Below are 15,192 nucleotides of genomic sequence, written 5' to 3' on the forward strand. Positions count from 1 at the left end.
ATAATAAATATGAAGATATGCAGTGGTATAGAAATGCACAAGACATGGTGGAAGCCACCTTGAGCTTCATGGACAGACTGACCCCTTTCTGTCAAAAGAAAATTGTACCTGGTTCTACTGAGCTGCAGAACTGCCATACACCCCTAGAGAATGTCAGCATTTGTGTAGGCTGGCACAATGGGTAAGGGCAAGGAAAGCAGGCTGTAGGTGGTAGAGAACCTCAGTGGGTGCTGATTAGGGTAGCTACTAGATGGCTTTAAAGAGCTACAGAAACACTTAATCTTTGTTTCTATCTAGGGTTCATCTGGGTGCAAACTTTCAGCCCCCGCCCTTTCCCCCAAGGGAAGCCCAAGATGCCTGGCTCAGGCATCACCACGGATATACTTCCTTGAAGGCAGCTGCTAACACTCACTGATGACAAGTGTTGGTGACAAGAGGAAAGAGCTACAGCCGTAGACAATGGTCCAATCAATGAAAATTGAATCTGAAAGAGGAGGGTGGATGAAAATACGGCAGAAGGCACCCTCCATAGCTTTTATGGAGAGTGGTGTACCATCAGACTTGCATGATTCTGTTTAATATAACCAATAATAATACATACTACTAATGGGATTTTTATATTTTTTTCAACCTGAGTTTTTATATGTAGTTTTACCTGTTTGTTCTGTGCCACTCCGAGTTACTTTGATGAAATGGTCAGCTATTTACCTTTGATTAAACAATATATCAATAAATCTTGCAAAAGTTATACTCCTGACTGTGATTGTCTGCACTTCTTTGCAAGGCTAACAGAAACCTAATTTGTAGCGTTGCTATTGTAATCAATGAGAATAAAATATGAATAACAAAAGTCTTTGCAACTTTCCAAGTGGTTTAGAAATCCTTTATAATACTTTTTTTTTCATTGCAGGAAGGAAAATGTCTCTATGTCATTTTGGTGATGGCGATATATTGGTGCACCGAAGCTCTGCCTTTATCAGTGACTGCTCTTCTCCCTATAATTCTGTTTCCTTTCCTTGGAATTCTCCCAGCCAACAAAGTTTGTCCCCAATACTTTTTAGACACCAACTTCCTCTTTTTGAGTGGCTTGACTATGGCAGCTGCCATTGAAGAGTGGAATCTGCATCGTAGAATTGCATTAAGAATCCTTATGTTAGTGGGAGTCCAACCAGCCAGGTAAGTAATTACAGGAGCAACTAAAACTAGAGTTTAGTTGTGTCCAAAATAAGAAAAGAAGGGGTAGATTAACACTGCACTTGTCACAGTGACCTATTATAAGGCAGAAATGTGTGGATCCCAGTCACGTATTATTTGTTATATTTATTTCCTATCCTCCAAGAACAAAAGATGGCATAAGGTACTCTCTGTTTGCACTGCCTTCCTCCCCCCCAACCACAATGCTGTGGTGTAGGTTGTGCACAATTATGCAGTAACTTTGCCTGGCCTTTAACCCAGGTTAGTCAGATTCTTTTTTTTAATTTGTTGAATTTGGATGATGAATAGCAATAGCACTTAGTCTTCTATACCGCTTCATAGTGCTTTACAGCACTCTCTGAGGGGTTTACAAAGTCAGCAAGTTGCCTTGAACAACCTGGGTCATCATTATACTGACCTTGGAAGAATGGAAGGCTGAGTCAATCTTGAGCTGATTAGGGTCAAACTCCAGGCTGTTGGCAGAGTTAGCCTGTAATACTGTATTCTAACCACCATGGCTCCTGTAGTTTTGTTTAAAAAGATTTCTATAGCATTTGCAAATAAGCTGGTATGGTATGGTATGATGTATGGTATGATGTATGGTATGGTATGGTATGGTATAGATTTTTATTTGATTTGTATGGCGGCCTGTCTTGTCCTGACCACTCTAGGTGGCTACCTACATAGGAAAATACAATAAAAATAAACACAACCACTTGAAAATCTATGATAATGTAGCCTTACAATAAAATAGAATTAATTCATCTAATTGTGTCCCCTGTCTGATTTACCTGGGAGAGTTGGCATCAGTCTTGCAAGTCTGAAAGTACAGAATTCTCACCACCACTTCCATAGGGTGGGTCCTTCCTAAGCTAAGTCATTAGGAATTCCTGCCTTTCTTATCTGATTGTTTCCTAGGCAGCATCTCTTCCCTTCTTCCCCAAGGTCATCCGCATATTCCCTTACATTATGAGACTTAGATTTACTTCTTTGTGATTTCATTTAGAAGCAGCTATGGTTGAACCCACTAATACTTGCTTTGGAGTTTCCTGGTGGAAAGAACTTCTAAGTAAACATCCCTAAAATTATACCATTCAACTGGCCCCTGTCTCTGGAATATTCTCCTTTCAGATATCAGGATGACCCTGTTGGCTTTTCGCAAGGTTGTGAAGTCTTGATTGTGAGCCCAGTCCTGGACCCAACAACCCAAGTGTGTTAAGGGCCCCATATCCTGCTTGTATTAATACCTGTAAGAACAGTTTATTTGATGCCATATGTATTTATTTTGTGCAATTTAGCTACTTTTAATTGTTATTATGACTCATGATGTATACCACTGAAAGTCACTTATTGAGACGGGCAATTATAAAAAAATAAAATAAAATAAAATGGCTAAACTAAATTTTCAGCTGATTTTGGGATAAGCTTCATTAAACTCCATGTGTAGACTTGAATAAATATATAAATCTCCCTTTGAAATGATGGAACCCAAGTGATTTATTTTTAATGTGTTTCCCATATGGGGGAAGGGAAATGATGAAAATCACATATTGCTTAACATAAATGTCAAAGATTAAGTCACAGTGATAACTGTAGCCAGGGGTCACAATCAAGAGCTAAATTGTCTCTGTGAATGAGAAGCATGAATGAGAAATGACTCCAGAAAACAAGTTTCACAATTCAAAACATGTCAGGAATATAAAATGCAGTGCATGCTTGACACTGGTTAAATTAAAACAGATGTATAGCTTAGGTTGCCACAAAGCTATTGCAGGGGTTGGCAATATGTGATATTCAAAGATGCAGTTGGACAGTTGGCCACACTAAGTAGAGCTCATGAGGATTGGAATTCACTAACAGCTGGCAAGTCCGATTCCATATATTGTCCATCTCTTCTTTACTTTGTACAATCTGTTGCAGTAGGCATGCAGGAAAAGAAGCACTTGGAGTTAAATGACTAGGATATTGTTTTCTTTTAATAAAATCTCCTCTATGTTTACCTGGGGTTCAAAAGTTCAGTCTGAAGTGCAAAAACTGGAGTGATAGTGGTGCTGGCCTTTAAGGATCTCTTGATGGCCTTTGGTAACATTGGGCAAGGTATCTTTCTGGATTACTTTGGAAGGATTAGTATGGAGGGCACAGTGGTTACAGTGGTTCTTCTCTTTCTACTGGGGCAGGTTCCTGTCAGTGTTGGTGGGGGTTCCATGTAGTGTTAAGCCCCTGCTTTGCAGGTTTCCTCAGGACTCTGCTCTCTTCCCATTCTTGTTAAACACCTATATGGGATGATGCCATCAGTTGGAGTGGGGTTAATCATCATCAATATTCTGATGACACCCAATTACATATACTACCTCTGCACCAGGCCAAGCAAGTGATGACATCAAGGTTTTGTCCATAAGTTCAAAGAGTGTGAGGAACTGGAGAGGGAAAAAGAGATTTTGACTTAGCTCTAGCAAGATTGAATGGCTAGGAATCTTAGGGCTCACTAAACCAGAGGATTTTCCATCATTTGTTGTGGTTGGGATAGCATTTTCACAAAAAGTATCACAAAGAGTGTACAGTTTGGGAGACTTCCTAGATTCTCAGCTTTAACTTGACAAAAAGGGGACACAAATCCATTTTGTGCACCACTTATAGCTGTTCCGGAATTGGGAAGCCTTACTTATCATGCCTTGGTCACTTCCCATTCAGATTACTGCAACACAATCTACATGGAGTTTTACTTGAAGACTTATCAAAAGCTGCAACAGGTCCAGAATGTAGTGGTGTGAATAGTTAAGGATGCGCTAAGTTACTTTCAGGTAACATACTTCTGCACAAGCTGCACATGCTCCCAGTGGACTTCTAGGTGCAACTGAAGATGCTGGTTATCACCTATGAAATCCTTCATGGTGTAGGTTTGGTTATAATCTCTTATTATTTTGACACAGAGCAACACAAGGTGCCCACAACTACTCATATTGCTGCAAGATTTCATAGGGCAGACTTGCTTAGAAAAATATTTCCAAAATGGCTGCTCATTGAAAATAATTACAAAACATAAAACTTGTTTAACATATACTATGGATGTGGCTGTCACCTTGACAACAAATCAAGTTGTTTCTATTCTCGTAGTTTTCATTTTCTGCTGCATTTTAAGTAAGTAAAGTCAGAGAGCCAGCCTGGTGTGGTGGTTAAAGCATCAGGCTAGAAACCAGGAGGTTGTGAGTTCTAGGTACAAAGCCAGCTGAGTGACCTTGCGCCAGTCACTGTCTCTCAGCCCTGGGAACGAGACAATGGCAGACCATTCCAAAACACTTTAGCCAAAAAACTTTCAGGCATTAGTCGAGGCAATTGCCAGAAGTGAGAAAGTAAAATAAAGGAATTTTTGAGTCAATCTCAGCTCCTGTTGACTACATGAACACATTTGTATTGCTGTCATTGCTGTCTTCTAGGATATTGTTTGAATTTTTCAACCTATTCAACCATCCTGTGGCTTTCTGGTGTCTTTTATCTAAATACAAATTGGGTCTGTCCCAGCTCAAGTTTTTTGAGATCAGCCAGGATTTTTAATCCTGTTCCTATTAGTTCCTTATTAATTGTGTTGTACTCTGGCTCAATTTTGCTTATCCACAGTCAGAACAGAGAAGGCCAGTTATAGTCCAACATATATGGAAGTATAGAGAATAAAGAAGATGATCTTTTTTTTTATTAAAAAGTTTTAGAAAAAATTTTTTTTACAAAACATCCCCAAAACCCACCCACCCCAAACCCCCCTTCCCCCCCACTTCCCAGAGCTGAATACAGGGTCATAAATATAATAATCATATTCTAACTAAAATTATCCATTATAAAATTAACCAAATTCATAATGTGCTTTAACTCTAACATTGATACATTCAAATTATTAGAAACATAATAATAATAACTTAAACAAAATATAATCAATACTAATACTGAAATTAATAAAAATCTAAGATCTACTCATAAGCTAAATGGAACTTTTTAGTCCCATATTTATTCTGAATATAATCTATCCATCTCCTCCAAACTGAAATATATCTTTCTTGTGAATGATCCTTCAAATAAGCAGAAATCTTAGACATTTCTGCAAGATTTGATACCTTAAGTACCCATTCTTCTATAGAAGGCAAACTATCCTTCTTCCAATATTGTCCCACCAGTAACCGTGCTGCTGTTATCAAATTCAACATCAAATTAGTTTCTTTAGTATCACAATCTATAACAATACCCAATAAAAACAATTGCGGAGAAAACTTTATCTTTCTCTTAAAAATCTTTTGAATGTTCCACCAAATTTTAATCCAAAAAGCTTTTATATTTCTACAAGTCCACCACATGTGAAAATAAGTAGCATCTAAACTACTGCATCTCCAGCATTTAGACTGTAAATTAGGATACATGTTAGACAACTTTTTGGGATCCAAATGCCATCTATAAAACATTTTATAAAAATTTTCTCTTAAATTTTGAGCCTGAGTAAATTTAACATAGGGACGCGGTGGCTCAGTGGGTTAGGACGCTGAGCTTGTCGATCGGAAGGTCGGCAGTTTGGCGGGTCGAATCCCGAGTGCCGCGTAACAGAGTGAGCGCCTGTTACTCGTCCCAGCTTCTGCCAACCTAGCAGTTCGAAAGCACGTAAAAATGCAAGTAGAAAAATAGGGACCACTCCGGTGGGAAGGTAACAGCGTTCCGTGCGCCTTTGGCGTCTAGTCATGCCGGCCACATGACCACGGAGACGTCCTCGGACAAGCGCTGGCTCTTCGGCCTTGAAACGGAGATGAGCACCGGCCCCTAGAGTCGGAAACGACTAGCACGCATGTGCGGGGGAACCTTTACCTTTACCTAAATTTAACATTTCTGACCCAGATTACCTCCCAAGTATCCAACGGAATTGGTTCCTGTATGTTTTGTGCCCACTTTATCATACAATCTTTAATTAATTCCGTTTCCGAGTCCAATTCAATTAAAACATTATATATCCTCTTTATATGTGCACGATTTGAATCTCTAATTTGTTTTACTAAGTTTTCATCTGTAATTGTAATGCCAACCTTCTGATCCAGCTTCCACCTAGCTTTCAGTTGGGTGTATTGGAACCAAGAGTAATTTATGTTTTCTTGTTTTAACTCATCTAATAATTTAAGTTGCCAATTATTCCCTTCCAATATAAGTAATTCCTTATAGGAAACCATATCCAAACTCACTCCCATAGATACACCTTCTATCGCGTGTCCGGGAATTCCCCAAATCGGTATTTTATAATTTAATTTATAATAATACTTTTTCCAGACACGTAACAAAGCAGAAGATGATCTTGATAGAGCGAATGAAGTTAAAAAGCAGATAAACATTGTGGAAGCCCAAATGTGGCAAGAAAGATTTGAAAATGCCTCAGATAGACAACCCTTTATGTGAATTCACATGAACATAAAAAAGATAGGAGCAGGAGCACATTCAGACTTGCAAGACTGTTATTATAGCCATTTTTAACAAAAGTAGTTTTAGGCATACCTGGAATCTGTTTTTGGGTCTGGCTATCTGATAAGCCTGACAGTAAGGCACCAAACTGGTATATGCTGGTAGGTGATATTGTACTGTACTGATTAATCTTGAACGGTGTCACCATGGAATTTTCTTAATTGAAATGAAAAAAAATATAAGATTTTTTAGCCTCTCCTCTCCTCTCCTCTCCTCTCCTCTCCTCTCCTCTCCTTTCCTCTCCTCTCCTCTCCTCTCCTCTCCTCTCCTCTCCTCTCTTTCAGGCTCATTTTAGGCATGATGCTAACAACTTCCTTTTTGTCTATGTGGCTGAGTAACACAGCCTCTACTGCTATGATGCTACCAATTGCACTGGCAGTTTTAAAAAGCCTTTTCGGAGATAAGGAAACATCTAATGATTGCAATAAGGTAAAAGAAGAAAATAAAGGTAAGTATGATTGACCCATTTCAATGTTCCTAAAAGTATAAGTGTATATACAAAGGGGTGTGGTGGCTCAGCAGTTAAAGAAACTGAGCTTGTCAGTTGGAGATCTGACAGCCCAGATTCAAGACTCAAGTGCTACACAACGGGGTTTCCTCCTGTTACTTGCCCCAGCTCCTGCCAACCTAGCAGTTTGAAAGCATGCAAATGCGAGTAGATTAATAGGTACCACTCTGGTGGGAAGGTACAGTGTTCCATGCACCTTTGGCATATAACCATGCTGACCACATGAGTACGGAAATTGTCTTTGGACAGCACTGGTTCCCTCGACCAAGAAATGGAGATGAGCACCATACCCTAGAGTTGGACACGACTGACAGGGAAACCTTTACCTGTATATGTATATGCATATTAGTGCCCATGGTGCTGCAACAAGGAATAAGAAGGACATTAGATCCATGGATGTACACAGTGTTCAAACCTGCCTTTTCCTGTATTCTAACAACAGTGACTTAGTATGGGAAAATGTTTCTTCTGACAACAAGAGTACAAACTGAAGGGAAAAAAAATCTGATTTAAACCTCACCTGAGCACAAGAAAGCAGATCAGAGCTGCTCATATTGCTTGGATGGACAGTATCTTCTATACTTTTTGAAATAATATGATAACAGTTACAGACATGAGTGGTGGAGTAGGCAGAGCCTGCCAGATTTCAGAAATATCAGTATAAATATTTTATGACTTACTATTCAAGTTATTTTTTAAAGAATTATTGGCATACTAATAACAATAATAATAATCTGACTTTGCAAAAAAAATCTTATTTGGAACTGCCTATATACTCAGATGTTACCTTAACAGTTCTTAGGTCCTTGGTTAGGACTTGAACTGTTAAGGTTAATAGTAACAACAACAACAACAACAACAACAACAACAACAACAACAACAATAATAATAATGGCAAGAATGATTATAAATTACTACGGTGTAAATTACAATAGTAATGTTCCTGTTACTATCTGAAAAAGGGTACTCAAGATGGCTACTGTCATCAGAAATATAAAAACCAATGACTCAAAAATAATTAAGGTAAGACATAAAATAATTATGGCTAATGAATATTTTTTTAAAAAATGTAAGTTTAAGAGTTTAATGTTCATATTCTGCTTAAAAGCAGGGAGAATAGTCATTAGTTAAGGTTTTAGAAGTTATGAGCTGCACAGTTTGGGAAGAACAACAGAGAATGTTAAAAGGGGTGGGGGTTTGATTGCCGAGTCATGCCCAGTTCACATTGTTTTTACACTATTGACAACCCCTTCCCCTTTCCTAGGGATGCCCTGTTTCAGGTTGCTATGTCCTACTATATTTGTGGCTCTTAGTCTTAAACGCCTTAAACTGAGTTTGGATAATGGTTGGTAATCAACCAAGATTTTTCAGTATGGATATGATGGGATTATGGTATTTTCTACATGATAGCAAATTAGCTACTTCACTGCTTGCCAACTAAAGCTTTTTGTTATTTTTCAAGGGTAGTCTCAAATAGAATTATGTGCTACCAAGGCATGGATAACTGTGGCCAGATCCAACCAGCACTAGTTCACTTGTATCCTGGCACCACCATCATCAGTAGATCTAAAATAGCCAGGGACAAGAAGTTCTTGATTACCTGCTGTGTCAGAGAACATAATCCTTTTCCTAACAGTTTGAACAAACTTAAAAACTAGATTGTATCAACATTTGATCAGTCTGAGACATACATTTTTTTTGTACTGTTGAATGGAAAATGCATCCGGAGTATATTATTGTTTTAATTCCTTCTCTGTTGTTCTAATCATGAGCTGTGAGACCCCATTTTATTGCTTAAATAAGAAAGAATGCCAGGATTGGTGAAATAGTGAAGTATAAAACATGACAGTGCAAAAGTCACAGGTTCACTGAGCAGTAAGACACATACTTTCAACAGCAGAGTGAGCAGGTTCATAGACTTTGCCCACCTTGTGCTTTTCTCTAATATCCTGTCTGTCTCAGTATGAAGAAAGAAGTAAAAGCAGATGACAGTTCCAAGTGGAAAAGTTTATACAAGAAGATCTAGGGTCAAAAAAGCACTTGTTCTATTAAAATCAAGGCTCAACAGGGTAGTTTAATCCCTAATGATCCTAATCCTGGCCCTCTGCAAAAAATGTAGTAATAAGATTCTAATAAGATGAAAACAAGCATTTCACCGAGGTACAATACCAATAAGTATATTTTTCTTTAAAAAGGCTTCAAAGTTACAGATGATTTTTGTAAATTATGAATCTTGAAAAATTTTAATAAAATGAGTAAAATAAGTATGGTGCCATCAAAGGGAAAAAGTTCCAGAGAATTTGTCTGCTATAGTAGATATGAAACTGCAAGTAGATTTATTGTTCTTTTTTTTAAAGCCAAAACAAACATTAATGTAATATTATTGGGATCCTTAGTGCTCTCTGAGCTTGGTGGTATAATACTTTAAAGCAAAAAGCAACCAAATCATATTCTGAACCATTATGATTTGTGAACCATTTTATGATACCATGTAGTACCTAGCAAACTTTTAAATTGATCTTAGAGCAGAGGTCCCAACCTTTTGAGCACCAGGGACCAGTTCTGTGGAGAGATGTTTTTCTGTGGACCGGAGGGGGCGTGGTTTCATGTACTGCCTGCATCCCACAGATGGGACTTTGCTTGTTTGCGCAGCCCGGTTTCTGGCATGCCGCGGCCCTGTGCCGGTCTATGGACTGGGGATTGGGGACCCCTGTCTTACAGCCTCAAAAAAAATCAAACAGTAATATTCCATGCAGCACAGTGAGACTAGCAACTCTGCTTCTACAAATGGTAGAGATTGATTAAAAGTATATGGCTTTAAGAGATGATTACATATATTCATGGAGCACTAAGGTATGAGACTACTAATTCAGGATGGCTGTATTTTGTTTCTAGTATAAGCAATATGGTTTTGTAGTGAAATTTGTGTGTGTGTATGGGGGAGGCTGCAACAATTCTAGTGAGATCAGAACAGCACATTCTCTTAGGGCCAGGTTAATCTATTTATTACATTTTAAAAAATAATTACGGTGAATATTAACCTTTATTTCAGTGTAGTCTGAGATGAGTTTTATGAATATCCAGAAGCGGATATGCATTTTCTCCATTTTTTGAAAAACAGACATCAAGGAACACCACTTTTGATAAGGAGGAGTAAATGCGATTCACATATACTGTATACAAATTGGATAAATATGATAATAATATAAATATATTTCAAAAACATTTTTCTGTTTTGTGTAAAAACTCTTTTGAAATATCTATTTTTTTAGCTTCAGTACATCAGAATAAACTTCACATGGTGCCAACTGAGATGCAGCTTCTAACAAATATTAATGAGTAAGTTGCTATTGAAAAGGAAGACATTATCTGTATGAAATATGAAACTGCTTGCTTGGCAGTAATCACCATGGCATATATTCCTGTTTTTATAGAAATATCTTGCTATATTTTGTAAAAGTTGGGGAACTGAGATGGGGATTTCTGATTTTCTTACTGGGGTAAGACATTTTGTAAACAAGGGATACATGGCAGGAACCTTCACAGTTGAGAAACAAGCACAGATTTTGATGCAAAAAGATGGTAAGAAGATGCCTAGGATTTGGATCTGGGGATGAATTTATAGAAAAGGTAGGATTCTAAGGTGCTATATGAAGAATATCTTTCTATATATGTTTTTTGTAATTCTGTGCAATAAATCTACTTTATTGCACTTTATAGCACACCCATCCTCATTAGTAGCATTTCCAGATACTGCTTGCAGATCACAGTTCTCTCAATTTTCAAGAACACCAGACTTCTGGGCATTGTTCCCTACAACTGGATGAGAAATTTTTTTTGGAGAAATTTTGAATTTGGGGTTTGTGTATGCTTTCTTCCATTTTCTGTGGATATGGTTCCAGGGAGAAAATCACCTGCTTCCATTTTCAAGAAGCTGCCATTTATCAGGATGTCTTTCTAACCAGGACTAATTATGGTTAGTTTTAGTACTTAGTACAAATCAGTATTAAAATATGGTTGTACTCCTTGCTTGCTAAATCAGTGCCTGGGGAATCTTTTAATTTTCTAAAACATAGATGCAGTTTAGTGTCTCCCTGTACTCATATTCCCAATATCCCACTGGTTTGTTATGCTAAAGAGATCTCTCTTTTCTCCATATGGGTTTCCTATGAATTCAATCAATAGAAAGGGAGGCTGCTGTAATGGTACTATGTTTTTTTCCTGACAATCATCTCCCTATATCATGATACCAAGTGTAATTATAATGGTGGAATAGGATCGCAGCACAGTCCTTCCATCATTTATTTGTCTGATTGGAATAAAAAGCTTCTGCATTGGGGAAAAAGCATTTTGTTGGGAAGGTGAAGACACTGCAATGCAGTGTTGGTAACTCTGTGGCCACCTTAGTGGCCTCCAAAGCTGAAAAGATTGTGTTACCTTGATTAAATTTCAGTTCAAATCAACTACGGCAGGGGTCCCCAACCCCTGGTCCGTGGACCAGTACCAGGCCGCAGCATGCCAGCAACCGGTCCACACAAACCAGGAAAACCCCATCCATAGGATGCAGGCAACACACACAACCACGCCCTCCTTCGGTCCGTGGAAAAATCTCTCTCCACGTAACCGGTCCCTGGTGCCCAAAAGGTTGGTGACCTCTGGACTATTGATACAATAGTTGATACAGTTGTACAGTTGATTCAATCAACAAGACTGTAATTAATTGACAATGGAAGCAAAACTTACTTTTTTGCTTTGCCAGCATAAGAAAATGGAAAGGAAAGCAGGTTCACACATGTGTTGTTAAATCTGTTAAGTAGTGATTTTACACAAAATCCAACAAGGGCATTGTTCAATAAGGGTGTTATAAGGATATTGGGCATCTCCAGATTGAGTTGGGAAAGATCTCTTCCTAAAAATCTATGAAGCTTCTGCAAATCAGTGTTGATTGTATTGGACAAATGGACCTAGTCTATAGTTTATCTATGATTCAACTATGAATACGCCTATTGTATATGAGGCAGTGTCTTCTCTTCCTTCCTTCTGGCAAACATTCCTTGCTTTTAGGCAAGAGGTCTTTTATTTCATTTAACAGTAAGTGTTGAAGATTGAACCTTGAGCCCTCTGCAAATTAAGTGCATGTTCTGATACCAGGTTTATGGGCCATCAAGTTTCTCCTTTTGTCTTTGAAGGGAACAAACGTCTAGAATTTAAGTATTTTTTATACTTGCATAAAAGATAAAAAAACAAAGGACTTGTCATGCAGGAGATAAAAAACCTGTGGCTGCTGAAATTTCATCTTCTACATACTTTGAAAGCAGGGATGGGAAAAATGGAAAAAAAAACCCTAATCTAAGTTTTCTTGTTCATATAAAATAGCTTCAACCACTTTACATTATAATGCCATCCTTCCAAAAATATTGACCACGTCCCATGGTCAGCAATGGCATTCCCATCTCTGTATTAAATGTAGAGTGATACTATTTTTAACTTTGCATTCATTTAAAGATAATCACAAACCTAACCAAAAAAGATTAAAATTAATTAAAAGATTGGGTGTCACTAGTGCCGTCTATTGCTGCTTCAACTTAATCGAACCTGAACCCACAAAAGTCTTACCCCCCTGCAGAAGAATTAATCCTATTATGTATAGAATATACAATATTCTGTACAGAATATATAAATTGCCCCCAATATTTCTCTCTGAAGGTAACAGTAGACTTATAAGCAAAAATGTATTTCAATTGCTATATTTTTATTTGGAATGTTTTGAAGGAAAGATATGACTGAAGAGAAGGAAGTCACAGTTGACATTTCCTTGGATATAACGAAGGAAGAACATGACAAGACAAATGTATGGAAAGCATTTCTGATTTCTATCCCTTATGCTGCTAGTATTGGTGGAACAGCAACACTGACTGGGACAGCCCCAAACCTCATTCTTTCAGGACAGTTAAAGAGGTACCGTTTTTGTCAGAAATGGGCATCTGGTATTTGTAGAAAAGTAACAACACAATAATAGGAAATGTTCAGATACTGGACAGGTTCACACAAGGCACTTAGCCATAATGTGACTTTTTGATATTGGTGTATTATATTATGTGAATCCAGCCACCATATTTTGTGACCCCCAAATAGGTGAAGCAACTTATTATGACCTATTTAAAAAATGTTTATTAAGTACAGCATAGATTAATGCAATCTATGAAGTCAGTCTGTGTACGTGTCAGGAATTGCAGAATTAGGATAGTTGAGTAGGATTTTCCTAGAGAATGTGGAAAAAAAATCAGATAATCTTGGCTGATCTTTTATTAATTGCATTTTATAAATTGATTTTGGAGGGTTGTAAGACATATTGTATTGGTTATATATTTCATATTTGAAATGTACTCAGCGATATTTTGTCCACTTTATATTAATTGGTCTTTTTCTTTCTCTAAGTTATTTTCCAGGATGTGATGTTGTGAACTTTGGATCTTGGTTTGTGTTTGCCTTTCCCTTAATGCTACTTTTCCTTTTTCTTGGATGGCTCTGGATATGCTTCCTTTATGGATGCATTAGTTTAAGGTAGTGTTACATCAGAGTTATATGCATAATTTGAATTTGTTTTCATTTGCTGTTGAAATAATTAATTTAACTTGGTGTTCATTCAAACGCTGGAATGGGGGACACCTTTATTTGAATGTATATTTAACCTCTTTCGTTGATATAATTTTCTGTGATGTCCTTCATTTTTTTAAAAATCATTTTTGGGGTTTGTTTCTTTTGTTCCTTAAGCATGCTGACTTTTAAAATTGAAAATTTCCACTTTACACAAAAGATACACGGCAAGATATTTCAATTGAGAAATGGAAGTTGTAAAGATATTTCTCTTCCAGCCTGTTGTTTGCTAAGCCTGGAAGAGTCCTCATTTCTTTCTACGCTTATTCTTTCCTCATGATAAAAATTCTGTAACTGATGTTGCCATAGTTTTGTTGAGAGCTGCAGAGAGTTTCACTAATTTACTGTAATGAGTACAGGGTTCAAAGACTAGTATTTTTTTTTAAAAAAAATGTTGAATATTCAGTAACTAGAAGAAATGTTCTGTTCTTGTAGTTATTGATTTTCTTTAAATGTTCTGTGATGACAGTAAATATTCACATTTTATGAAAGTAAAAAGCTTATGGGTTTTTCCTTCTTTCAAGCTTCAGTGATTTTGCAGAATTAGAGTTAAAGTATCTCCCTGGAAATTTGGACCAGGGCATGTTACATCTGACAAGGGTTAAACTTCAGTGACTTCATTACGCAATTTGTTAATTGGTAACTCTTTTATTGTAAACCTTTTGTAATATGGATACTTACAACCTCCACTTCTCATCTCCACTGATTCCTTCTTCATTTGCTTTCAAACTGAAGGCATTTCTAAGGACTTCAGGGGCATTTCAAAAGAGGATTTTGTAAACTTTAAAGATAATCATTATAATAGTAATCTGCCCATAGCACAGGATAAGATGTCTGAGCTAGTTCACAGCTATTTTTAATAGTTTTTAATTTGGTTTTGTTGATGTTTTATTTTTTATGTTAATTGCTTTGACTGCCAAGATGAGGTGATGAAGATTACAATAATGCAATATCTGTATTTGAAATAATACTATATGTAAAATAATCTGTGTTATAAAATAATGTAATTTGACATTCACATATTCTTTCCCCAAAGAAAGCACATTACCTTAATTTCTGAATAAGAAATTATATACAATCTGTGCAAATTTTTAAAGAATTCATCTAAGTTAAATAGAAATTTGTCTCACCATAGTGGAGAAGACTATGACTAGCTGAACTATGTACAGTACCTGCTCCATAAACCTGTTCAGGTACTATAAATGGGTTCCTTTAAAGGCCTCAGTTTCCTTATTGTATTCTTTTTTTTTGTTTTAAAGATGTTGGCTTTTTATGATGAAAATTATTTTATGATGAAAATTATTCTCTACAAGAGCTTTTTTCTTCTGAATCAAATTTAAATAGGTTTACGT

General features: G+C 37.0%; 1 protein-coding gene across 1 annotated transcript in view; it reads left to right on the top strand.

Moving 5' to 3' along the window:
* SLC13A3 (solute carrier family 13 member 3) overlaps positions 1–15,192 on the top strand; it is a gene marked incomplete at both ends in the record, with an annotated part of 49,117 nt that overhangs the window by 13,687 nt on the left and 20,238 nt on the right. Inside the window, 5 exons of the mRNA XM_081323907.1 lie at positions 911–1,176; positions 6,960–7,123; positions 10,456–10,522; positions 12,956–13,141; positions 13,622–13,747. Coding sequence (XP_081180033.1) covers positions 911–1,176; positions 6,960–7,123; positions 10,456–10,522; positions 12,956–13,141; positions 13,622–13,747 — 809 coding nt within the window. The remainder of the gene's footprint in view (positions 1–910; positions 1,177–6,959; positions 7,124–10,455; positions 10,523–12,955; positions 13,142–13,621; positions 13,748–15,192) is intronic.

The sequence above is a fragment of the Vipera berus genome (genome assembly GCF_964194415.1).
Source record: "Vipera berus genome assembly, chromosome: 3".
NCBI lineage: Eukaryota > Metazoa > Chordata > Lepidosauria > Squamata > Viperidae > Vipera > Vipera berus.